The following is a 27,815-nucleotide window of genomic DNA, read 5'->3' as shown; positions in this document are numbered from 1 at the left end:
TTGTTAAAGTTTTGTTAAAGTTGTAATTAAAGTTGTTAAAGATGTTAGTTTTTTTATAGTTATAAGTTTTACAAAGTTTTAAAATTGTTCTATATTTTTGAGACTTTTACATAAAAGTTTGAATTGAATTTAAGCACTCTCCTGTACAGTGTCAAACTTTTGGAGGAACAGTCATCAGGGTTCCAAAACGCAGTTCTCCACATTCAAGGAAAACGTTCATTTATTGAGCTGCTGACGTACCAATTTTGCAGTGGCATACACTCCGCCTGCCCTCCTCTATGGTGTTGAGGGGGTGGTGCCATGAGATCATCTGGAAGCTCCTTGTCATCCTTCTGCCCCTAATTTTCCTCTTCTTCCTCCTCTGTCTCCTGCACTCTCTCCTCAGTTGGTCCCGCAATCCCCTGTGGCAATTCCTGTCCTCGCATGATCACTAAATTATGCAACATGCAGCACACCACTGTGAACGTAGCAACCTGCTCAGGATAGTTTTGCAGCCTGCCTCCCGAGTGGTCCATGCATCGAAAGTGCTGCTTCAGCACTCCAATTGTCTTTTCGATTATATTACATGTGGCTACATGGCTCTTATTATATCGTTGCTTGGTTTCTGTGTGAGATTCCTGCAGGAGGGTCAAGAGCCAGGTGGCAAGGCTATACCCTTTGTCCCCCAGCATCTAGCATTTACCTTGTGGCTCAGACTTGAACAGGTCAAACACAGTGCTCTCATGCAAGATGTGCGCATCATGAATGCTCCCTGGAAAGTTGGCATTTACTGCCATTATCCGCTGTGTATGGTCGCATATGAGCTGCACGTTGAGGGAGTGGAATCCCTTACGGTTTCGGTACACCTCCGCCTCCTGTAATGGTGCTCGCAAGGCAATATGGGTACAGTCAACAGCACCCTGCACCTTGGGGAAGCCGGCAATGTGTGCAAATCCCAAAGCCCTGTCACTCTGAGCTTTCCTCATCATTGGGAAGTTTATAAATTCCATCCGGCGTGCATACAGTGCTTCGGTTACCTGTCGAATGCAGCAATGAGTAGCGTGCTGAGAAATACAGCATGTCCCCAGCTGAAGCCTGACAAGAGCCACATGTATAAAAGGAAAGTGCTGCAGTCACCTTCATCTCGACAGAGAGTACAGTAATATTGATGGGACTGGGCTGCAGGTCTGCCTTAATGAGCTGGCAAATCTCAGTGATCACCTCTTTTCGGAAGCGCACTGTCGATTGGTCAGGTCCAAGTATGAACACTTCTCCCTGAAAATCCTTGTGGGTAAGGCCTCCCCTCCTCATCAGTCTGTGACCTCCTCCATTACCCTGATAATTCTGCTCAATAAACCTTCTCACATCTGGATCCTCCATTAGACAGGTTGTCAGCAATACAGGCTGACATAGTACAGGCCCCATTCTTTTTAAATCTCCACAATATTTTTCGACGAAAAAATATATAACTAAAATGACTTCTATCTTCATCATCATAGGCAGTCCCTCGGAATCGAGAAAGAATTGTTTCCACTCTCAAAGTGAGTTCTTTGGTGGCTGAACAGTCCAACACGAGAACCACAGTCCCTGTTACAGATGGGAAAGATAGTCATTGAAGGAAAGGGTGGGAGGGACTGGTTTGCTGCACGCTCTTTCCGCTGCCTGCACTTGATTTCTGCACGCTCTTGGCGATGAGACCCGAGGTGCTCAGCGCCCTCCCAGATGCACTTCCTCCACTTAGGGCGGTCTTTGGTCAGGGACTCCCAGGTGTCAGTGGGGATATTGCACTTTATCAGGGAGGCTTTGAGGGTGTCCTTGTAACATTTCCGCTGCCCACCTCTGGCTCGTTTGTTAATAAGTTACTCAGTAACAATAAAAATACATTTTCCACTAAATTGCACTGTAAAATCACTGTTCACCTCAGGAATACTGAGGTGCTGCTTTAGCTGACTGTTCACGATTAAAAAATGGCGGCTCCGAGCACTACCGCCCATTCCCGCCCACTTAACATCACGTAAAACCACCTTTTCCAGGACGGTATGTTGGCGGTATGCCATGAAAATTGGACTTTTTGGGCGGTATGTGGGCGGTCCTGCAGAGTGGACGGTGTGCATACCGCTCGGCGGTATGTCAATAATGAATATTCCGCCGAGTGGTATGTAGCTGTTTTTGACCAAAATTGCGTTTTTTTGGGTGGTACGCAGACAGTAGGGGGTGGTATGTCGACCAATTTCGGCCCCTTGGGGTAGAGTTTTCGAATTGGACGCAATCAGCAATCTGGGTGCAAATTGAGCTCAAATTTGTGCTAGCTTTACAAATTCGTTTTATTGTTCAAGTTTCCACTCAAACACATTTGCATAATCACAAACATAAAATAGTCCATGTACCAGCACAATTGGGCAACATTTTAGAACATTTTTTTTCTTGCATTATATATTCCTTGATATGTGGTAACCTGATAAAGTTTTATTAATACAGCTTAAAATTGGTTTATCACAAAATGATTTTTAACAAAGAGTGTCTAGTCCACTACCTGTGAGTAACCTGATGTTAAATAACTAAAAATGACTTTAAAAAGCTATAAAGAACTATTTACTAGTTTCATCATGTACACTAGTCAGTTTCTTAGTAAATAAAATATATATAAGTTTTTTAAAGTGCCTATTAGTATCTACAAAGGCTTGTCAACGGGCGCAATTAGTGGAAACTCGTAATGGTGATTAATTCGATCTGGGGGTATGGCATGTTTTGTGGACGAGGTCGGCTTCCAGCGTGATTTTTTTAAACCATCGCAAAATATTGTGGAAACTCGATTTGTGCTGGATGTAACTTGCGCTTGAAATTTGGCGATCTTTTGCACTGGTTTGACCGATTTTATGGGGAATTGCGCAACCTAGCAGAAACTCTACTCCAAGATACATATCAATGGTTGAAAATATTACAAATTCGAGTTTCTGTCCTCACCTCCTCCTGATCTAAGACACCTTGCTAAATCATTGCCAGTTCCAAGTGGAAGAACTGCCACTGGAGGATGTTGAGGCAAATTTGCTTTGTCTGTGAAGTAAACAAAAGTTGTCCCAGGTTAGAACTTTAAACATTCTGTAAAAATAGAACCAAGTAAAATGAATCCTCCAAAACACATGTTTCAAGATTTAACAGAGTAATTGAAGTGCAATATCCTCGGATATTTGTACAACTTGTATACCTGCTTTTATCCTGAGGAACATTTTGCTATTTGAAAGTGGCACTGAAAGATAATTCTTGATTTGTATTTCATGCCAGGAAGTTTGCTGTCGGAGCAGTATATCATTATCGCTGGTGGAAAGGAGTTACCAACCATCACTATTAGTTATTTTGCATTCTCAGCAGCAAGTTAATGTTTAAAATGGTGGATATTGTCCAATTAAAGTGAAAGAGGGATGTCCAGTCCATCAGCTAAGTACAAACTGAAGAGATTTTAGGGGGAAAATCCTGTGCTAAGAAAGCACATGTAAACCCTGCTATGGACCAACCCTAGCTGAATCCAAATGAAACAAAAGGGTTCTTAAAAAATAAATGACTAATGCATTGATCAGGACTGTTTACTGCCCCTCGAGTTCACTACAGTGCTATTAGCAGATACAATTAGGTATGAGTGATGAGTTAGGAGCTGTGCCGTCAATTAACTTATGACAATTGATCTAATCTCATATGCTCATTTGCATCAGTGCAAGTACTTACACAAAACAAATGGAGTTAGTGGATTTTAGGGGACAATTAATTCCAAAATCAAAACTCATGTGAAAGGTGTTGATTTATTCAAGCCATGTTTAGGGGTCAGAATTTTCTCTTCAGTACCCAGGTGCATCAAAAGGGAAACTGGTGCTGATCTGTTGTGCTAGATCTCTGACCCCCAAACAACATTTCCCCAGGATTTATGGGGCATCTATCAAAGTGACGTAACTGGGCCTGCACCTGGAATACATCCAGTGTGGAAATGAAAATGAGCTGGGTTGGGGCATTCTTGTTCTCCCACCTCATTTTCCTCTGACTTCGCCTTTGGAACATCCAAACTGGGGAAAGGGGTTGAACAATGTGAGCGGTAGGGCTTGTGCCGAGACCAGCCATGGGCCTGGGAGCACCCCCCAAAAAGATCACAGATGGGTATTTAGCTCACCCCTCTTGCCCCTATCCCCCCGTCTTTGGATTAGGAACTTCTGGCTGTTAAGTTCCATCTGCCTCCCAATCCCAGGGCAAGACCCTGCCAGGATGTGGTCCTGTGCTGGGAGTATGTCCAGACTTTGCAAACTGCCAAGGCCACAACAATTAAGCAGACTTCTCCCCAGTATGTTGTATTTGTCTGGCATCAAGTAGGGCCCTTAGATTGTTTCCCTTTCCCATTTCCCATGGTTCTATGGGAGCCATTTCTCCTTTAGTACTTCATGCACGAGCCTGACACTTGAGTGTTGGCAGGCTATTAAACTGCAAGGGAATAGTTAAACCTTATTCTGTTGCTCCCCAACACCTACAAACAGGCATCGCCAACTGGGGTTGCGGTATAGTTATCATGGCTGGATGGCTGTTAGACTAATTTTGCTGTCCCTAGCACAGGAGCACTGAGGCCAATTGTAATGCTTTTGCTGCTACTTCAGCTGAGATCTGCTAACTTGGCACAGACTGCGGATCAAACCTGGCTCCTTTTTAGTCTACATGGCTCAGTTGCTCTCTGTGATAGACTTACTGAGCTATGGGGAGAGCTGCACAACTATTATTAGTTGTGCTTGCACTTTGTTTCCTTTTAGTTAGAAGAATAAATCAATTCTACAAAAGGCACAATTGTTTACGCATGAATTTCCATGTATACACAGTTGCATTTATAATCCTTTTATGCTGCGGAGCATCTGGCTCTTTCAATGTTGGGGCTCTGAATGAAGCTTGGCTGACTTACTTGTGCCTGAATGGATTACTACTGTGTTAGTGATGTCTTATTTGTTTTGATGTATTACTTGCATCTCACCAAGACAACCTGGAACAGTTTTATTTAATATTTATTGCAAAGAAGTATTAGCTTAATAAAACTGAATTTTTTTTTGGTATAACATTCTTTAACTGTGTTAAACCAAGTAATTTATTTTTCAGTCCCTTATAAATCCATTCTCTTAAATAAAATGTAAAAAAAAATGCACATAATGTGAAACCAAACTGTAAATGTGCCAATCAGATGAGATAAAAATTCAAATGGCAAAGCTCATGTAAGATGTTGACGGGGGTGGGGGGGGGAGGTCATTAGAAACAAGACACATTAATTTTAAAAAAGAGCTGCCATGAGTGCAAGGCTGTAACAACCTCTCTGTTTGTATTATTAAATAAACTGCTTGATCTTTTTATTTGAATCATTAGAACGCCTTCGGGAGGTCTTATAACCTTTTAACACATCCCACCTACATCTCAGACCATCCATTTTCCTGAAATAAAAACAGGAAATACACAGCGGTTAGACTGTGAAAGAAAAAGAAAAATAAATATTTCACATGAGAGCCTTCATCCAAGAATCAGACATTAATACATTTTTCTCTTTCAGTTGCTGACCGGCTTGCCACATACTTGGGCATTTTCTGCTTTATTTCAGGTTTCCAATGCTCATCCATTGTTCTCGGTATATTTTTGAGGCCCACTGCAGCCAACAATCTTACCTATGCAATCCAAGATCCATCCTACTGTTCCATCTCCACCGCAAGCCAGAAGTCTAAAGTCCGGAACATCTCGAAAAAAATTTAACCTAAAAAAAGATGTATGATTCAGTATATGACATGCCATTTTTGAATGAATGGTTCATTTCAAATGGTGGGTTCACAATTTTTTTCCACTGATTGGTTTATCACTATAGAAACTGAGGAATTTTAGCTCAGATGGAAAGCCATTCAACCCTTCTTGCCTCCAATGAATTTAAGTCCCCTGACGGTTGATTTTACACAGTTCCATTTTCCTGCTTTCTCCCCAAACTCCTTTAAATCTCTCCTCATTAATTAATTATCCAGTACTTTTTCGAGTGCTGGTAATTAATTTACCATCAATCACCATCTGTAGCAAAAATTCCACATTTTAATAACTCTTTGCATGAAGACGGTTTTCTCAATCTCTCCTTTTCTGCAACTGGTGCTTTTCTTGAGATTATACTCACATGTCCTCAATTGACACAATGACGGAAATAATCTATGTTTGCCTCAGCTATTCTTTCTATCATTTTGGACACTATTAGCAAATTCCCCTCAATCTTCTTGATTTCAGCAAATACAGCTCGAGTTCTGTACCCTTTCCTCATAATCAGACCCCTCATCCTGGCAAATATCTGCAGGGCTATAAAATTCTCCAACAGTGAGAAGCACAAACCTGCACACCGTGGGCCCAAGTTTCGGCCTCAGTTGCTCCTGATTTTTTGGAGCAACTGGTGTAGAACGGAGTATCTTAGAAATTCAAATTCTCGGCATTTAGTTTGCTCCAGTTCTAGTCAGTTAGAACAGTTTCACTTTGGAACTGAATTTTTTTTTCAACAGGGGGCGTGTCCGGCCACTTACACCTGTTTTCAAAGTTTTGGCAGTGAAAACTTACTCCAAACTAACTTAGAATGGAGTAAGTGAAGATTTTTGTACGCTCGAAAAAACCTTGTCTACACTTTAGAAAATCAGGCGTAGGTTACAAATCAGGCGTAGGGAATGGGAGGGCGGGCGGGGGGGGGTTTAAAGGGAAGTTTACAAACATTAAACACTTCAGTTTTACAAATAAAGAGCCATCATCAATAATAAATGATAAAAACATCAATAAATCAACCAATAAATCAATCAAAAAAAATTAATAAGAAATATATATATTTTTTTAAAAATCAATAAATAAAACATTTTCTACTTACCGACTGCAGCATCGGGAGCCCTCCAACAGCACGCTGGGATGCCACCCTCCCCCCCACAGTGTGTCTCTGTCAGTGTCTCTATCTCTCTGTCTGTGTGTGTCTCTCACTCTCTGTCTGTCAGTGTCTGTGTTTCTGACAGCGAGGAGAGGGGGATGAGGGGGGTAGAGGGAGAGAGGGGGGGGCCGGGGGAGGGGAGGGAGGGAGGCAGAGGGGGAGGGATGGGGAGAAGAGGGAGGGAAGGGGGAGGGGGGGAGGAGAAGGGGAAGGGGGGAAGAGGGGAAGGGGGGGAGGAGAAGGGGAAGGGGAGAGGAGGGGAAGGAGGGGAGGAGAAGGGGAAGGGGGAGGAGGGGAAGGGGGGAGGAGCAGGGGAAGGGGGGAGGAGAAGGGGAAGGGGAGGAGGAGAAGGGGAAAGGGGGTTAGAGGAGAAGGGGAAAGGGGGGAGGAGAAGGGGAAAGAGAAGGGGGGAGAAGGGGAAGGAGAGGGGGGGAAAGGAAAGGAGAAAGGGGGAAGGAAAGGTGAAGGGCGGAAAGGAGAAGGGGGGAAGGAGAAGGGGGGGAAAGGAGAAGGGTGGGGAAAGGAGAGGGGGGGAAAGGAGAAGGGGGGGGAAAGGAGAAGGGGAAGGGAGGCTGAACGGGCCGGGCCCGGCCGGGCCCGACTTCGGGCAGGGCCCGTCCCCAGCACCAGATTTACAGGTAGGTGGCGTTAGGTTGGGTCGGGTCCGGGGTCCGGGGTCGGGAACGCGGGTCGGGTCGGGGGGAGCGGAGGGGGGTCATGTCGGTTCGGGTCGGGTCCAGTCCGGGGGGAGGCGGTCGGGAGCACGGGTTGGGTCGGGTCGGGAGGGGGAGGAGGGAGGTCGGGTTGGTTCGGGTGGGGGGGGGGTGGAGGGGGGGAGTGTGGGTCGGGTCGGGTTGGTTCGGTTCGGTTCGGATCGGGTGGGGGGGCAGAGGGAGGTCGGGTCGGGTCAGGTCAGGTTGGTTCGTGTCGGAGGCAGGGGGAGGGAGGTCAGGTTGGGTCGGGTCCGGTCCAGGTGAGGGGGGGGTGTGGTGGGAGGGAGGTCGGTTCAGTTTGGGTCGGGGAGGGGAGGAGGGAGGTCAGGTCGGGTGGGTGGGGGGGGAGCGCGGGTCGGGTCCAGTCTGGGGGGTCCGGTCCGGTCCGGTCTGGTCCGGTCCGGGGGCGGGTGGAAGCGGGAGTCGGGTCGGGGTCCGGTCCGGTCCGGGAACGGGGGGGGGGGCGGGGGCGGGAGTGGGAGTCGAGTCGGGTCGGGAGGAGCTGGGCATGGGAGGCAGCCTTATGCACGCAGCCCCAGTGAGGCCATTCGGCCAGGGCTAGGGACTGCGTGCTTCGGGCCCCTCCCACACAGTAGTTTTGGGCGCCTGGAGCTACTGCACATGCGCGCACATTGTAGCGCGCATGTGCAGAGGTCCCGGCACTGTTTTCAGCGCAGGGACCTAACTCCGCCCCCTACAGCTCGTGCTGCGCCGCGCCCGGCTCCAGAGGACCAGCAAGGAGCCGGAGAATCTGTAAGTTTTTTTTAGGCGCACTTTGTGGCGCGAAAAACGGGCGTCCAGGTCGGGGCTGCACCGTTCTAGGCGCGGCCCGAAACTTGGCCCCCATGTTCCAGTTGTGGTCCAACTGTTTCTGTCTTTGCTTTTGTATTCAATCCATCTCAATAGAAACCTCTAAATCTAATTTACCTGCTTGATTTTTTTAATGCCTTTTAAGAATTTATGTATCTGGACACCTAGAAACCCTTTCTCCCCTACTGCATTGAGAAACTTATCATTTAAGGTATGTTTTCATTTTCAACAGAATTTACCCAACTGGAGTTAAATGACTTAAACTGATTAGCAATCCTGAAATTCAGTCTTGAACCATTTGGATTTGCTATCAACTATTTCAACTTCCTCTTTTTATTTTAGTTGGTTAAAGCATTTCATTAATTTAAATTTTGTCACAAAAATAATCAGCTGGTAAAAAGAATTCCATGCATATTAAAATTACTTCCCAGTTTTTTAAAAAAAGCAAATGCCTTTAAAAGAGCACTATCTAAATGGAAACATATTTGGTAAAGTTTTTGCTAAATACCCCACACAATTTTGAGTAGCTGTACTTTAGACTTTTTGAGATCCAACTACGCTTTTTATACATGGAAATATATCAAAACTAAATACAAATTTTAAATTATCATCAGTCATATCAATTCAAAGTAACTATTTTTGATATTACTGGAGAGAGAAAGTTCCATCAATTTAATGTTTTTTGGAAAAGATCTCTGTTAAGTCATTCATGTTCAACGGTCTCCTTACAGGATTATAGTTTAATGTTACTTTTGGGAATGTAGCAACATAATTGCAATACAGTAGAGCATCGTTAATAATCCATACTGAACTAATAGCTTTGAAAAGAGCAATTCCTATTGTGTTCTGAGCACTTTTTGTTAGTGCAGGGTAATGGCAAAGTCTTTTGTCAGCTTTTATCTATAAAATGCCTTTTTAACTTAGAAACACTAGTCCACAGATTCGGACCAGTAGCTTGAACTATGAACAATCAATACTGGGCGTGCAACTGTTCTGTGACTCGTGGATCAGCAAGAAAAAATTTCAAGCTCAAAAATCATGTTTCAAAGTTAAAATTTGCAGTGGGAGACTTAACTGAAGTTGGAAGTGGGGAGGGAGTTGCCAATTAGGTAACATGGCACACGGGGATAAGGGCACATTCCTACTAGCTGCTACTCTGCTCCGCTCGTGGAGTGCTGTGATATTTAAATACAACTCTTGATCCTCACTCCTGACTTCAGCCAGTCTCCCGCTGCTTATTTTAAACTGTGATACTACATTTAAATGGCAATTCTCCCTCTGAACTTAAAACTGAAATGTATGCTCACGCTACTGTTCCATCTTCTGTACAGCAATCAGTATCCATACATCAAATCTTGAGTGATGAATCACTAGTCAGAACAAATTGCTAGTCAGAGCTGTGTTCAGTTCCAACCGGTTCAAATTAGTGGCGTTCTGCTGTATTTGTTCCATCTGGTGCTACAAATTCATTACTTTATATTTTTGTTTCAATTTTTTTCTGAAGTTAAGAAATTTAAACTGCAATTGGAAAGATTTACCCTGCAAAGTGCAACAGAACTTTGGAACCTGCAACTCCAAAACGCTGCTTGAAATCTCCTCATTGAAACAAAAATATTCTCAGATGGTTTTTATTTAACAAAGAATTAGTGACTGTTCTACCATCTTAAATGGCACATATGGACATGACTGAGGCACTTCCGTTCCTTAATAGGCGCTGGGTCAAAATCCTGGAACTCCCTCCCTAACAGCACTGTCGGAGTACCTTCACCTCACTGACTGCAGCTGTTCAAAAAGGTGGCTCACCACCACCTTCTCAAGGGCAATTAGGGATAGAAACATAGAAACATAGAAAATAGGTGCAGGAGTAGGCCATTCGGCCCTTCTAGCCTGCACCGCCATTCAATGAGTTCATGGCTGAACATGCAACTTCAGTACCCCATTCCTGCTTTCTTGCCATACGCCTTGATCCCCCTAGTAGTAAGGACTACATCTAACTCCTTTTTGAATATATTTAGTGAATTGGCCTCAACAACTTTCTGTGGTAGAGAATTCCACAGGTTCACCACTCTCTGGGTGAAGAAGTTTCTTCTCATCTCGGTCCTAAATGGTTTACCCCTTATCTTTAGACTGTGACCCCTGGTTCTGGACTTCCCCAACATTGGGAACATTCTTCCTGCATCTAACCTGTCTAAACCCATCAGAATTTTAAATGTTTCTATAAGGTGACCCCTCTCATTCTTCTGAACTCCAGTGAATACAAGCCCAGTTGATTTAGTCTTTCTTGATCGGTCAGTCCTGCCATCCCGGGAATCAGTCTGGTGAACCTTCGCTGCACTCCCTCAATAGCAAGAATGTCCTTCCTCAGGTTAGGAGACCAAAACTGTACACAATACTCCAGGTGTGGCCTCACCAAGGCCCTGTACAACTGTAGCAACACCTCCCTGCCCCTGTACTCAAATCCTCTCGCTATAAAGGCAACCATGCCATTTGCTTTCTTAACCGCCTGCTGAACCTGCATGCCAACCTTCAATGACTGATGTACCATGACACCCAGGTCTCGTTGCACCTCCCCTTTTCCAAATCTGTCACCATTCAGATAATAGTCTGTCTCTCTGTTTTTACCACCAAAGTGGACAACCTCACATTTATCCACATTATACTTCATCTGCCATGCATTTGCCCACTCACCTAACCTATCCAAGTCGCTCTGCAGCCTCATAGCATCCTCCTCACAACTCACACTGCCACCTAACTTAGTGTCATCCGCAAATTTGGAGATACTACATTTAATCCCCTCGTCTAAATCATTAACGTACAGTGTAAACAGCTGGGGCCCCAGCACAGAACCTTGCGGTACCCCACTACTCACCGCCTGCCATTCTGAAAAGTACCCATTTACTCCTACTCTTTGCTTCCTGTCTGACAACCAGTTCTCAATCCATGTCAGCACACTACCCCCAATCCCATGTACTTTAACTTTGCACATTAATCTCTTGTGTGGAACCTTGTCGAAAGCCTTCTGAAAGTCCAAATATACCACATCAAATGGTTCTCCCTTGTCCACTCTACTGGAAACATCCTCAAAAAATTCCAGAAGATTTGTCAAGCATGATTTCCCTTTCACAAATCCATGCTGACTTGGACCTATCATGTCACCTCTTTCCAAATGCGCTGCTATGACATCCTTAATAATTGATTCCATCATCTTACCCACTACCGATGTCAGGCTGACCGGTCTATAATTCCCTGTTTTCTCTCTCCCTCCTTTTTTAAAAAGTGGGGTTACATTGGCTACCCTTCACTCGATAGGAAATGAGCCAGAGTCAATGGAATGTTGGAAAATGACTGTCAATGCATCCGCTATTTCCAAGGCCACCTCCTTAAGTACTCTGGGATGCAGTCCATCAGGCCCTGGAGATTTATCGGCCTTCAATCCCATCAATTTCCTCAACACAATTTCCCGACTAATAAGGATTTGCCTCAGTTCCTCCTCCTTACTAGACCCTCTGACCCTTCTTATATCCGGAATGTTGTTAGTGTCCTCCTTAGTGAATACTGAACCAAAGTACTTGTTTAATTGGTCCGCCATTTCTTTGTTCCCCGTTATGATTTCCCCTGATTCTGACTGCAGGATGGTCAATAAATGCTGGCCTTGCCAGCGATGCCCACATCCCATGAATAAATAAAGAAAAAAATGACATTGGCACCATAATGACATCACACAACCACAATTTGAATGTATTTATAAAGTCCTTATCTGTTTCATATGAGGGATCTGGCTTCCAGGAACTATCTCACCCACCCCCACCCTTCCAATTCATCCACCCAGTGGAAAATCAGGCAGGTTCTGCAAACAACACTAACTGGACAGGAGGAAAAGATACTGGGGTGCCAAAATTGCTCCTCCCGATAAGGCCTCTGGCCACCTGAAAGCAGCGGCCATGGGGCAGCGCGGAATGGCCACCGACTCTCCGCGGAGGGGCTGCCATTTTGTAAATTTCCCTACCTCAGGTTTGGAGCGTTGTCCGGGGCCGCTTTGCCCGTTTTCCCTTCACGGCATGCACGGGGACACCCTCGTGAAATTGCCCCTCAGTAAATTGCTCCTTTTCAAAATTGCCCCACGGGAGCGGCCCCGCCACCAATCGGTGCCACGGCGGTGCAGCCACCCTTAAAGCGGAGGACGTACTGCTACGGTCGCCATCTTAATTTTTTTTGTTGGCCGACTGCCAAGTTAGGTCAACAATTATGGCCGCGGATTCGGTCGGGCCACCGAAACCTTCCCTGGTGGCCCAGTGTTTGGCACTAAAGTGGCTGCAGAGTTCGCAGTGGTTCTCCCCTTTAACTGAAGGGGAGAGACGCTGCGATGCACCAGTGTGATGATGTCATCAACACAATGCTGCTGACTGATATAGAAACATAGAAACATAGAAAATAGGTGCAGGAGCAGGCCATTCAGCCCTTTGAGCCTGCACCACCATTCAGTATGATCATGGCTGATCATGCAAATTCAGTACCCATTCCTGCTTTCTCTCCATACCCCTTGACCCTTTTAGCCTTAAGGGCCACATCTAACTCCCTTTTGAATATATCTAACAAACTGGCCTCAACAACTTTCTGTGGTAGAGCATTCCATATGCTCACAATTCTCTGAGTGAAGAAGTTTCTCCTCATCTCGGTCCTTCTTCCTGCATCTAACCTGTCCATTCCCGTCAGAATTTTATATGCTTCTATGAGATCCCCTCTCATTCTTCTAAATTCCAGTGAATATAAGCATAGTCGATCCAGTCTTTCTTCATATGTCAGTCCTGCCATCCCAGGAATCAGTCTGGTGAACCTTAGCTGCACTCCCTCAATAGCAAGAATAACCTCGGCTACTCCACCCCACCCCCACTTCCTCCCCCATGATGTGACCACTTCCATCCCGCTTGAAAAAAATCCCCGAAGAGCTGAATTTCGATGGCTAGGCCAGCTCAGTGCATGGGGCAGCCAGAACACATTGAAACCGGTAGCTGCGCCTTGTTTCCGGTGGTTGGCAATTTCAGACTCTGGATATTCTGCCCACTACTGACTACATTTGGATCCCAAATGAGAGCAATAAGGAGACCAAAGTCACTCCAATTAGGTGAAAGTGAATAGATATCGACCATAACATTAGGGTTAAAAAAAACCTAAAAGCAGTCCTCTGAATTGCTTTTATTTGGACTACTTTTACCGGCAGCCTTCCTGGTGTGCTCTCCAGAAATAATTTTAATAATCTTTACATATGTATTCTTGTTGTCCCATGGTAACTGTCCACCAGAGGAATGCTCATACATCCATTTATGTTACTCTGCAAACCTCAGTGAAAGTCTTTATAGGCTTCAAAGGAGTAACTTTCTAAATTTTCCTTGGGATTTAGCTGTAAAGAGGTGAGATGTCTCTGTGTGTATCTCACCATAAAAAAACATTCTCCGATGGTATTAAAAAAACTGTAGCCTATCCAGGAATTATTCCCAATCATTTTGGTTTCCAAGTTTGATTAATGATTTCAAAGGCTAAAAAAGGAAGATTTCAGAGGGTGTTCAAAATGAGGTTTAAAGACAGCCAGCTCCTGAAAGTTAAAAAACTGGCACAGATTTGATCCACTGGTTTGACACACAAGCAGGACAGACATCAAACCAGATTTTTAAAAATGCGTTTTCCTACTATTTCCATAACTATCAATTAATCTTCAGACTGATGCTCTAGAGGCCTTACTCTAGGCGGTGCTACAAAATAGGGTGCCCTTTTTCAAGCCAAGGGGCATCCTCTCAACCAGAGGCACCATTTGAAATTAAGCGTAGAGCAGCTAAAGGAGTGAATTCAGCCTCCATGGGTTGTGGGTAGAGATGCACAAGAAATGTTCTGGACCAATGAAAATGATCAAGGTTTGAATACCCACTTTTAGTAAATCACCTTATGATGAACGACAATAAGAATTCACTCTTGCCTTGGCATTGCTTCACTGAGACACAATTGAAAGGCCTGAGGCTGTCTCTGCTTTTCCAAATTCCAATATATATGCATTTTATTCCTGCCCTAGTATCTGCCACCTATTGATTCCATTGGGTAAAGGATTGTTCCACCTGGTTTTGGGCGCGAAGGCAGCAATGTGGCCGCCTCGCATGCTGGAATGAGGAGGCCTGCAGCCAGCCCAGAATTGGACCCCGGGCCTCATTAAAAGACATTGTGTGAGCTGTCGGTGCTTGTCGTGCCTCCTCAGGCAGTTCGCCCGTTTCAAGAATTGAATATCGGGTCAAGTTTAGAATAATACCATCATTTGATTATTATTATTGTCCCCTACTCGCTCACATCAATTCTCTGACATACAGACATACACTGCACTGCAGCAGCATAACTGTTATGTAAGTTTTGTTTCAAGGGGTACCTTATTGCTCGTATTCTAACATTCTGATCTTCTAGATGTCTATGAGGAGGAAACCCCAGAGACTAATGCCTGCCCAATCCCCAACATCTTACAGCACCCTCTATCACTCACTCCAATAGTGGCAAGCACCAGCATACACACATCCACTTCAGAAACCAAATTAACCGCCCATTAGACACCACGCCCATTTTCATTCCATTGAGGTTAATAGAAGGGACAATCAGCCAATGTGTATAATAGGCAAGTAATTCAATATTTCACATTTTACACTTTCACCCAAAGTAAAAATTACCACCAATTTCACTATATCTACCTTTTCAAATTGCTTAACCATGTTAAATACTTCAATGAGAACAACCCTAAACTTTCTAAACTCAATGAAATATGAGCCAAGTTTATGCAATCTATCCTCATAGTTTTTTTTAATTTATTCGTTCCTGGGATGTGGAAGTTGCTGACAAGGCCGTCATTTATTGCACATCACTAATTGCCTTTGAGAAGGTGGTGGTGAGCCGCCTTCTTGAACCACTGCAGTCCTTGTGGTGAAGGTATTCTCATAGTGCTGACATTGTCATAGCGGTTTGGTACAACTGAGTGGCTTGCTAGGCTATTTCAGAATCCAGTTAAGAGTCAACTACATTGTGTCTGGAGTTACATATAGGACAGACCAGGTAAGGATGGCAAATTTCCTTCCCTAAAGGATATTAGTGAACCAGTTGTGTTTTCCATTCAATCCGGTAGTTTCATGGTCACCATTACTGCTACAAGCTTTGTAATTCCATATTTATTTAATTAACTGAATTTAAATTTCCCCAGCTGCCATGGTGGGATTTGAACTCGCGTCTCTGGATCATTAGTCCAGGCCTCTGAATTACTAGTCCCGTAATTTAACTACTATGTTACAGTACCCCTGTTTAACCCTTTAATCCCAGTTATTATTCTGGTGAAACTGCTCTGTATCTCTTCCAAGGCCAATATATATTTCCTGAGGTTTGCTGTCCAAAACTGAACACAATACTCCAGAGGGGATCTGACCAAGGCTCTTTACAATTAAAGCACCTTCCCATTTAAAATTTGAATTCCGCTTGACAGCTTAACCTGACAGATGTGGCTCAGTGGTAATACTCCTGCCTCTGAGTTAGAAGGTTGTGTGTTCAAGTCCCATTCCAGAGAATTGAGCACAAGAATCGAGGTTGACACTCCAGTGCAGTACTGAGGTAGTGTTGCATTGTCGGAGGTGCCATCTTTTGGATAAGACGTTAAAGCAAGGCCCCATCTGCTCTCTCAGATGGACATAAAAGATCCCATGGCACTATTTCAAAGAAGAGCAGGGATTTATCCTGGGTATCTGCATGAATAGCCCTGATCTCCAATCAACCATCTGGATCTATATCCTTGTTCATGAGGAGGACAAGTACTGTAGATTGTTGCAGGATGCAAGCATCATGACAACTTCCTGAGTATTAGGCATTCACATGCAGGATAACATGACTGACATCACAAACTAGCTACACTTTAATAGAATTAAAGCCTTTTCTGTTCATAAAATTGAGGGGGTTGTCATGTGGGATTTTGAGTGTCACTTGCATTCTATCAATTACCCCACGCACCTGTGAAAACCCTGCCAGTCTGTAGGACTGGATAGTGTCCCCCAACCCACCACCCCCTCTTTATTCGGGGGGCACTTGAACTAATTGTTTATTTTGTTTCACAACTAAAAGAGTTGTAGGACTGGATAACTCTCTCTATCTCTTTGCTTGACTGCTTCCATTCGGAAGGATATGAATGTGCAGCCATTCTTGTTATATATGTATACTTGTATTTACTCTGTACAGCCATCAGAGGGCTCAACCCCTGGAGTCCTAAGGGATCCTATAATTCCTTGGGAGCACAGGTATTTAAGGAGGCTTCACAGGTTGGAGAGGCACTCTGGAGACCTGCAATAAAAGACTAAGGTCACACTTTGAGCTCACAGTGTTCAGTCTGACTCTTTCTCCATACACAACAATTGGCGACGAGATACAGATAGAGAACCAAAAGATGCATCCTGGAGAAATTCTCGGAGGGAGATGATTGGGAAATTTTTGTGGAGCGACTCGATCAATATTTTGTGGCCAACGAGCTAGATGGGGAAGAGAGCACTGCCAAACGAAGGGCAATCCTCCTCACCGTCTGTGGGGCACTAATGTATGGCCTGATGAAGAATCTGCTCACTCCAGCGAAACCTACAGAGAAATCGTACGATGATTTGTGAACACTGGTCCGAGATCATTTGAACCCGAAAGAAAGCATTCTGATGGCAGGTACCGGTTCTACACCTACAAAAGTTCTGAAGGCCAGGAAGTGGCGAGTTATGTCGCCGAGCTAACACGCCTTGCAGGACATTGCGAATTTGAAGGACATTTGGAGCACATGCTCAGAGACTTTTTCGTACTTGGCATTGGCCATAAAACCATACTTCGCAAACTTTTGACTGCAGAGACCCAACCTTGAGTAAGGCCATAGCAATAGCCCAGGCGTTCATTGCCACCAGTGACAATACGAAGCAAATCTCTCAGCACACAAGTGCTGCTACAAGTACTGTGAACAAAGTGATGTTGTTTTCGAATCATAATGTACAGGGCAGGTCACACATACCTGCAGCTACATGTCCGTAGATGTCTCAGAGTCCACCATCAAGGGTAATGAATGCAAGGCCATTAACACCTTGTTGGCGCTGCGGGGGGTGGTCATCGTTTCCATTCATGCTGATTTAAAGAGTACATTTTTGCAAAGGCTGTGGAACAATGGGACACCTCCAAGAAGTGTACAGACGAGCTGCAAAGCCTGTTAAACCTGCAAACCACCTTGTTGCAGAGGAGACAGATCCATGGCAGATCACAACAAACCAGAGCCTCAGACCGAGGAGGCAGAGGTACATGGACTGCACACATTCACCACGAATTGTCCCCCGATAATGCTGAATGTTGAACTAAATGGACTCCCGGTGTCAATGGAGCTGGACACGGGCGCAAGCCAGTCCATCACTGGCAAAAAGACTTTGAAAGATTGTGGTACAACAAGACCTCAAGGCCAGTCTTAACTCCAGTTTGCACAAAACTAAGAACTTACACGAAAGAACTGATACCGTAAAGGTCTCCAAGATGGAGCGGTGCACAAGCTACAACTCTGGATGGTACCGGACAATGGTCCCATGCTGCTCGGCAGGAACTGGCTGGGAAAGATAGGCTGGAACTGGGACGACGTCCGAATGCTGTCGCCCACTGATGACACTTCGTGTGCCCAGATCTTAAACAAATTTCCTTCACTGTTTGAACCAGGCATCGGGAAATTCCAAGGAACAAAAGTGCAGATCCACCTAATTCCGGAGGCACGACCCATCCATCACAAGGCGAGAGCAGTACCATACATGATGAGAGAAAGGGTAGAGATCGAGCTAGACCGGCTGCAAAGAGAGAGCATCATTTCCCCGATCGAGTTCAACGAGTGGGCCAGTGCTATCGTCCCAATCCTCAAGGGAGACGGCACTGTCACAATATGTGGCAATTACAAAGTAACTATTAATCGTTTCTCTCTGCAGGACCAATACCCACTGCCAAAGGCCGACGACCTCTTTGCAATGCTGGCGGGAGGAAAGACATTCACAAGCTGGATCTGACTTCAGCCTACATGACGCAGGAACTGGAGGAATCATCGAAGGCCCTCACCTGCATCAACACACACAAAGGTCTTTTTGTTTACAACAGATGCCCGTTTGGAATCCGATCAGGGGCGGCGATATTCCAGAGAAACATGGAAAGTTTACTGAAGTCAGATCCGCACACCGTGGTCTTCCACGACATCTTGGTCACAGGTTGGAACACAGTTGAGCACCTGCAGAATCTGGAGGAGGTTCTTAGTCGACTCAACCGCCTGGGGCTCAGATTAAAATGCTCGAAGTGCGTTTTCCTGGCGCCTGAAGTGGAGTTCCTGAGAAGAAGGATTGCGGCGGACGCATCAGGCCCACCAATGAGTAGAATGAGGCAATCGAGAACACACCGAGGCCACAGAACGTGACGGAGCTGCGTTCGTTTCTGGGACTCCTGAACTACTTTGGTAACTTCTTACCGGGTCGCAGCACACTGTTAGAACAACTGCATGTCTTACTACGAAAAGGGGACGAATGGGTTTGGGGCAAAAGACAAGAAAATGCCTTTGTAAAAGCGAGAAAATTGTTATGCTCAAAGAAATTGCTTGTGTTGTATGATCCATGGAAGCTTTGGTACTACCATGTGATGCGTCGCCATATGGCGTCGGGTGTGTATTGCAACAAGTTAATGATTTCGGGAAACTGCAACCGGTTGCTTATGCGTCCAGGAGTCTGTCTAAGGCTGAGAGAGCCGACAGCACGATTGAGAAAGAAGTGTTAGCGTGTGTCTGTGGGGTAAAGAAAATGCATCAATACCTGTTTGGGATCAAATTCGAATTGGAAACTGACCATAAGCCACTTATATCCCTGTTCTCCGAGAGAAAAGGGATAAATACCAACGCAGTGGCCCACATCCAGAGATGGGCGCTCATGTTGTCCGCATACAACTATGCCATCCGCCACAGGCCAGGCACAGAAAACTGCGCCGATGTTCTCAGTAGACTGCCATTGCCCACCACGGGGGTGGAAATGGTGCAACCCGCGGAGCTAACCATGGTTATGGAAGTATTTGAGAGTGAGCAATCACCTGTCACTGCCCAGCAGATCAAAACCTGGACAAGCCAGGACCCTTTATTATCTCTAGTCAAAAGCTGTGTGCTTCACGGGAGCTGGTCCACTGTCCCAGTGGAAATGCAGGAAGAGATAAAGCCGTTCCAGCGGCACAAAGATGAAATGTCAATACAGGCAGACTGCCTTCTGTGGGGCAATCGAGTAGTGGTCCCCAAGAAGGGCAGAGACACCTTCATCAATGTGCTCCACAGTACCCACCCAGGCATCATAATGATGAAAGTGATAGCCAGATCCCACGTGTGGTGGCCCGGTATCGATGCGGACTTAGAGTCATGCGTTCACAGATGTAATACAAGCTCGCAGTTAAGCAATGTATCCAGGGATGCGCCGCTAAGTTTATGATCTTGGCCCTCCAAACCATGATCTAGGGTACACGTCGACTATGCAGGCCCGTTCTTGGGTAAAATGTTCCTTGTGGTTGTAGATGCATACTCCAAGTGGATTGAATGTGAGATAATGTCGGCTAGCACATCCTCTGCCACTACTGAAAGCCTGTGGGTCATGTTTTCCACATATGGTCTACTCGATGTCCTGGTGAGCAACAACGGGCCATGTTTTACCAGTGCTGAGTTCAAAGAATTCATGACTCGTAATGGGATCAAACATGTCACATCTGCCCCGTTTAAACCAGCGTCCAATGGTCAGGCAGAGAGAGCAATGCAAACCATCAAGCAAGGCTTGAAGAGGGTAACTGAAGGCTCACTGAAGATTCACCTATCCCGAGTCCTGCTTACTACTGCACGAGACCCCACTCACCCTCTGGGATCCCACCTGCTGAACTGCTCATGAAAAGTGTACTTAAGACAAGGCTCTTGTTAGTTCACCCTGATCTACATGAACAGGTAGCGAGCAGGCGGCTTCAACAAAGTGCATACTATGATAGTGCAAATGTGTCACGCGAGATTGACATCAATGATCCTGTATTTGTATTAAATTAAGGACAAGATCCCAAATCGTTTCCCGGCACTATCATGGCCAAAGAGGGGAGCAGGGTGTTTCGGGTCAAACTTTCAAATGGACTCATTCACCGGAAACACTTGGACCAAATCAAACTCAGATTCACGGACTATCCTGAGCAACCCACCTTAGACCCTATCTTTTTTGATCCCCCAACATACACGCCAGTAGCAACCGGCACCACAGTTGACCACAAAGCAGAACTCATCATCCACAGCAGCCCAGCAGGGCCCAACACACCAGGCAGCCCAGCAAGGCCAGCTGCACAGCAGCCCAGCGAGAGCCCAACAAATGATTCAACAACACCAGTTTTCACACCGAGACGAACAACCAGGACAAGAAGGGTCCCAAATCGACTCACATTGTAAATAGTTACACTATTCACTTTTGGAGGGGAGTGTTGTTATATATGTGTACTTGTATTTACTCTGTACAGCCACCAGATGGCTCATCTCTTGGAGTCCTAAGGGATCCCATAATCCCTTAGGAGCACAGGTATTTAAGGAGGCTTCACAGGTTGGAGAGGCACTCTGGAGACCTGCAATAAAAGACTAAGGTCACACTTTACTTTGAAGTCACAGTGTTCAGTCTGACTCTTTCTCCACACACAATTCTGAATCAACTTCTTCATGCAATGGTGAGCAGCTGCCTGGCTAGCAAAGGGCACCACATGCTGGTTAGAAGCATCTAGTTAAAAATAAATTCCTTGACTAGTACAGATAATGCTGTTCTACTGATGTAAGTGGGCTACAGTCTTCAACCAGAAGTTGATATATCTCCCCCAATAATCTCTGTAAATTACATGAATTGGAAAATGCATGTATGGAACAAACGTCTTCTGTGATGCCTCACTTCAAGAGCCTCCAATTTAGCTTCTTACCAGTTCCTCATTTTCCTGCTCTTCATTACAAAGGGATAGAGTGATTCCCACTGTGAATTCTATGACCTCAATCCAAAGCTATACATTTTACAGATAGTAAAAGTAACAAATGTTCTGACAAAACCTCCAAAGTAACAAACATGTTGATATCCAAACAAAACCTTCAATTGCAGCACACAAAATGATCTCCCTGCCTCAGAGATACCTTACTTATGCTCATACCACTACTTATATAGCGGCAGTAATAATTTGGGGTGGGTTTGGAGCAAAAGTTTGAGAAATGGGTCAAAGAACATAAGAAATAAGAGCAGGATTAGGCCATATGGCTGATCCGATCATGGATTCAGGTCCACTTCCCTGCCCGTTCCCCATAATCCCTTATTGGGAAAAGTGTTTAGATATTCCCTCTTGACCCTAATTAAAAGGCATGGGGTGCCCCAGCGAGCCGTAAAAAAGTGACTGACAATTTTTTGGGTGATTAATTTCAGTGCAATGTGAGACTGGCCTTTTTCATGTGGTAGGCATAATGCGCCATTGGATGCTCAAGATCTGCCCCAAAATGGGCAGAAATTCACAGGAAAATACAACCTTTTATGTCATGGGGCTAGAACCTCCACTTTTGTGGTTATTGCCCCAAAATGGGCGTTATTTCTGGCGTGGGCATTAAAAAAGGGTTTTCAGATCACCGGCTTCTCTCCCATTCTCAAAGTACTTAGTCTCCATTTTTTAAAATGGGCGTTACCGCGAGCAATATAAAATGGGCAGTAGCGTTAAATATTTTTGACCTTCTGCCGTAAAGTGTGGCCATCCTTAACAACCGCATGGCAACACTCGATTCCCGCGATTCAGGAGGTCAAGGGTCATCATGACATGCGCAGAAGAGGAAACAGAGAGAGAGGGAGCTCAGAGGGACTGAAGGCATGTCTGGGTGTGGTGTGGTTGCTTTGGGAGGAAGAAGGGAGACTTTCGAGCTTCACAGCAAGTAGACAAACAAAAATTTGCTGTTACCAGCAACATATTTGCCCGAATTTGGACTATAATGGAGGGAGAGGAGGAGGCATCACAGCACACTGTGGAGACTGACACTGGAGAGAGCAGTGAGGTGTGAGAGGAGCACATTGGAGGCCGCAAAACAGCCAGGAGGTTCTCGGACGAGGCAAATGCCTCCCTCCTGCAGGAGGTCAAGTCACACTGGGGTAATTTGACACAGGGAGGGCGTGGGAAGCTCACCCCAAAGGCATACCAGAGGAGTTAGACCAAGAAAGCAGAGGTGGTCTCGTGAGGGCAACCAATGCCGTAAACGATGGAACGACCTTGTTGGGATCCACAAGAGTAAGTGTTACATTGATTTACATGTACTTATGTATTTATATAATTTGATTTGTAACAGTCATGAGTGACTCTCATCAGATGTGAGGTCTTTCACTTTTACCGAGAATGTTTTACTCAAAGCCTGCGGTCACTGTGTACATCTTTAGGTAAAGAATGATAATTTTCATAATAATCATGATTACATCTGCCGGTTATGTGTTGTATCAGTCTCTATGACAGTACCTAGCAATGATATCACGCAATCATCTCATGCCATGTCATCCTGTCACCTTTTTCAGAAGAAGCTATCAATAATGAAGTCCATGCAGAGACAAAGGGGTGGGTGGCCACCAGTCCCCAGCGACATCACTGAGATGGAGGAGCGGGTGCTCGCACTCATGGGGAAGCACTCCCAGCCAGCCACGGATGCATCTGCAGACCCTGAAGTGATGCCACATGAGTAAAGCTTACACCATTGCATGATGTGAAGTCAATAGATGCCACACCCACTCATATCCAAACAATCATGTATGATAGATGATTTCTAAAATTGTCATAGAAATAATGATCGCCTAATGAAAATCATTGGAATGCAAATGTGTTGATGGTGATGAAATGTGATGTCTGTGATGATTTTGAGAGCAGTGGTGCTTTTGTCGTGCATATGCTGTGTGTAGCGCTGGAATCACCTTGTGACCCTAGCACCCCCCTCTTCTCTAATAACATCATTTGTGTTTTGCAGCTCAGCCAGCAGCGCGGCCCCAGGCAAGACCACAGAGGCCAGAAGGAGATCCCACTACATCTGGTGCTGAGGAGCTCCGATTCTCGCCCATCAATCTGCAGGGTCTGTTCACCACGGATGAGAGCGCAGACTTCGAGGAACCTGCATCGCCACGCTCCAGAAGCCATTCCACCCCAAGGCCATCTAGTGGTCCTCCGGTCATTCCCGCCTCCACTCTGGAGGTACCGGTCCCAAGCACCTCGCCACAGGCTACCCCATTTGTCCTCAGGATGGCGCCGACCCCGCGGAGGTCTCGTGGACGCGGCAGGTCTGTTCCATGAGTGCCACATGACAGCGGAGAGTTGGCACAGTTGTCCAGGAGGACTGTAGACATTGATGACCAGCTCATCAAAATATTGGGGGGCATATCCCGACAGCTGGCCACCATGACCGAGTACATTCCGCGGATGACGGAGGCCCTGGATGCGATAGCCAGGAACACTGTTGTCACAGGTCTCCTAGTGGTCCCCGAGCGCGGCACTCTACCCCCTAGGTTCCCGCACCACCACTGCGAATGACAGATGAGAACAAGGACCAAGATCCTGCTTCTGCATCAGAGAATGTTGCCCCCTCAGCACCCCCTGCTCCCGTACCCGTGCAATCTCCCCCAATGAGACACCGCCTAAGGAGCTCCTCGGTCAGGCGGAAGGGGTAGAGGTGGGGAGAAGAAGAGGAGGGGGGAAGGAAAGTGAGGTGCATGTCCACAGGTGATGGCTGTGTTATATCTCTATTTCGGTGTATGCAATTTGTTGTAATGTATGGGGGCTGGGACCACCCTCCTGCTTTGCCTTTGTATTCTGTGTTGCTGGACATGTTGAACACGTGATTTATGTCAATGGTGGAAAAAGTGAGATTTGGGCGGGGTTTGGGTGTTATTGCCTGTAATACTTATGAGTTCAGACCAATGTTGGTATAATATTTTGTTATTCAACATAACCTTGTTGTGCATTGTCTCAGATAGCTGGACCGTTACACACTGGTGATTCCTTAATATGAAAGGGTTAAATACAACTTAACATCAATCAATGTAAACTTTAACTGGCACCAAGGTGATGGGCACCATTGATGTCTCAGCTGCATACACACAGCAGTGTGTCAACGTTGTCACTCACATCAACGTTCTTTCAGGCAAATCGTTCAGATATCAGCTCCTCACGTAAGAGTCTTGCAGCTATGTAGCCACCATGGGCCCTTTCCTGCGGTCTGGAGGGGGTCGTGGGCATGGTTGCAGAGCCAGCCTGATTGTCTGGCCCTAGGTCAGCGTCCAGCCCCTCATCCTCCTCTTCCTCTCTCTCATGAGGTGGAGCATCAGTCCCTTCTGGCAATTCTTGGCTCCTCCTGATAGCCAGGTTGTGCAGCATCGAGCACATGACCACAAATTTAGTTACTTGCTCAGGGTTGTATTATAACTCCCCTCCTGAGTGGTCAAGGCATCTGAAGTGCTGCTTAAGCACGGTTATGGTTTGGTGACCCCATTGCATTGAAAGTATAATAGCGATTGATCAGAAGCAATGATTTCCTCACTAAAATACACCTGGAGTAAAGCCCCAATTGTCCAGAGTTTGAAAATATCTCTGTTGAGATGTTCACTTCACCTGAGAACTCCAGAGTCAATGCAAACTCCCCCGAAGTTGAGGCAGCCTTTTGAATGAAGCGGCCTGCGATTTTAAAAATGCCAGCCACACCGCTGGCATTCATTCCAAACAGTTCCACTTTTTCTGGCCGTTTTTTGGGACGAGCGATATTATGTGCGATATATGTGCAAGATGGTGAAAGTGATGGTGGGCGATCTCCTGGGCGTTAGTTTTGCCAGATGTGCTCTTTACGACAAAATAAAGTGGGCAGGCATTATTATTGAATCTCGGCGTTAATTCCGTGCGGAAAGTAACGCTGGGCGATGTTCTGGGCGTTGATTTTGCCCATTCTGATGATTCCGTCCCCAAAAAAGTGGGCTGGCAATAATATTTTTTCCCACCGTTAAGCACATTGGAAAGTAACGCTCGCCGATAAGTTTCCTAAAAATGCCCGTCAGTTTCTATTTTATGCCAAAATGGGCGAACTTTAAAGTGTGAACTTTAAAGTGAAATATAATTGCAGGTAGCAGCCACTATTCTTTAGGATATTTCCACTGCATCAGGTGGCTCACTAGCTGGAGTTCATAGAGTGCTCTATGGATATCCCACCATAACTCTGGTGGCAGACCAATGGAAATCACCGGAAAATGACAGGGTCCAGTTTGTGTCAGATCTCTGCCATTGCCATTTCTGGGGTTTTCCAGCCTGCCTTGTAAAGGGTTCTGCCCATTCACTAAAAGGAAAATATTATCAGGTGGGTGGAGTTGGGGAACCGGGACTCCCTATGCTGAGAGTTCCCACTCCTCCAGCTTTTTCAAGATCAATTGTACTGGAAGCCGGTACACCCAATGGAGGTGAAGTGTATGGGCACATAGGTCTAGAAACCTGAAGCACGATAACTTTAAAAAAAAATTCTTACACAGGATGCCTGAGGGGTGATGGCTGGGGTCTGGTGAGGGAGACTGGTCAATCCTCTCCCCAGTATTGAGCAGGCGCCAGATATTCCAGCTGTATGTTTCCATCCACTTGCCCCATGCAAATTCGGTGATCTCACACTGACCCTGCAACTCTGGTGTGATCAGTACTGGAAATCTATCGGAATCACATAGAAACATAGAAAATAGGTGCAGGAGTAGGCCATTCGGCCCTTCGAGCCTGTTCCGCCATTTAATACGATCATGGCTGATCCAATCATGGACTCAAGTCCACTTCCCTGCCCGTTCCCCATAACCCCTTAATCCCTTATCGGTTAAGAAGCTTTCTATCTCTGTCTTAAATTTATTCAATGTCCCGGCTTCTACAGCTCTCTGAGGCAGCGAATTCCACAGATTTACAACCCTCTGAGAGAAGAAATTCTTCCTCATCTCAGTTTTAAATGAGCAGCCCCTTATTCTAAGATTATGCTCCCTAGTTCTAGTCTCCCCTATCAGTGGAAACATCCTCTCTGCATCCACCTTGTCAAGCCCCTTCATAATCTTAAACGTTTCGATAAGATCAACTCTCATTGTTCTGAATTCCAATGAATAGAGGCCCAACCTCCTCAACCTTTCCTCATAAGTCAACCCTCTCAGCTCCAGAATCAACCTAGTGAACCTTCTCTAAACTGCTTCCAAAGCAAGTATATCCTTTTGTAAATATGGAAACCAAAACTGCACGCAGTATTCCAGGTGTGACCTCACCAATACCCTGTATAACTGCAGCAAGACTTCCCTGCTTTTATACTCCATCTCCTTTGCAATAAAGGCCAAGATTCCATTGACCTTCCTGATCACTTGCTGTACCTGCATACTATCCTTTTGTGTTTCATGCACAAGTACCCCCAGGTCCCGCTGTACTGCAGCATTTTACAATTTTTCTCCATTTAAATAATAACTTGCTCTTTGATTTTTTTCTGCCAACGTGCATGACCTCACATTTCCAACATTATACTCCATCTGCCAAATCTTTGCCAACTCACTTAGCCTGTCTATGTCCTTTTGCAGATTTTTTGTGCCCTCCTCACACATTGCTTTTCCTCCCATCTTTGTATCGTCAGCAAACTTAGCTACATTACACTCGGTCCCTTCTTCCAAGTCATTAATATAGATTGTAAATAGTTGGGGTCCCAGCACTGATCCCTGCGGCACCCCACTAGTTACTGATTGCCAACCCGAGAATGAACCATTTATCCCGACTCTGTTTTCTGTTAGTTAGCCTAATCCTCTATCCCCAACCCTGTGAACTTTTATCTTATGCAGTAACCTTTTATGTGGCACCTTGTCAAATGCCTTCTGGAAGTCCAAATAGACCACATCCATTGGTTCCTCTTTATCCACCTCATTTGTTACATCCTCAAAGAATTCCAGCAAATTTGTCAAACATGACTTCCCCTTCATAAATTCATGCTGACTCTGCTTGACTAAATTATGCTTTTCCGAATGTCCAGCTACTGCTTCTTTAATAATGGACTCCAACATTTTCCCAATCACAGATGTTAGGCTAACTGGTCTATAGTTTCCTGCTTTTTGTCTGCCTCCTTTTTTAAATAGGGGGCGTTACATTTGCAGTTTTCCAATCTGCTGGGACCTCCCCAGAATCCAGGGAATTTTGGTAAATTACAACTAATGCTATCCTTGCCGCTACTTCTCTTAAAACCTTAGGATGCAAGCCATCAGGTCCAGGGGATTATCCGCCTTTAGTCCAATTATCTTACTGAGTACCACCTC

General features: G+C 45.5%; 1 protein-coding gene across 3 annotated transcripts in view; it reads right to left on the bottom strand.

Moving 5' to 3' along the window:
- The window catches only part of dgkb (diacylglycerol kinase, beta), a 1,139,682-nt gene that overhangs the window by 733,585 nt on the left and 378,282 nt on the right, over positions 1–27,815 (bottom strand). For all 3 annotated transcript variants that reach the window (XM_070881012.1, XM_070881013.1, XM_070881014.1), the window contains exons 14-15: positions 5,652–5,737; positions 2,944–3,033 (exon numbers count right to left, since the gene is read on the bottom strand). In XM_070881012.1, the coding sequence (XP_070737113.1) occupies positions 2,944–3,033; positions 5,652–5,737 (176 nt within the window). The remainder of the gene's footprint in view (positions 1–2,943; positions 3,034–5,651; positions 5,738–27,815) is intronic.

This window comes from Pristiophorus japonicus, chromosome 5, assembly GCF_044704955.1.
Source record: "Pristiophorus japonicus isolate sPriJap1 chromosome 5, sPriJap1.hap1, whole genome shotgun sequence".
NCBI lineage: Eukaryota > Metazoa > Chordata > Chondrichthyes > Pristiophoridae > Pristiophorus > Pristiophorus japonicus.
This window is presented reverse-complemented; position numbering and strand designations above follow the sequence as displayed.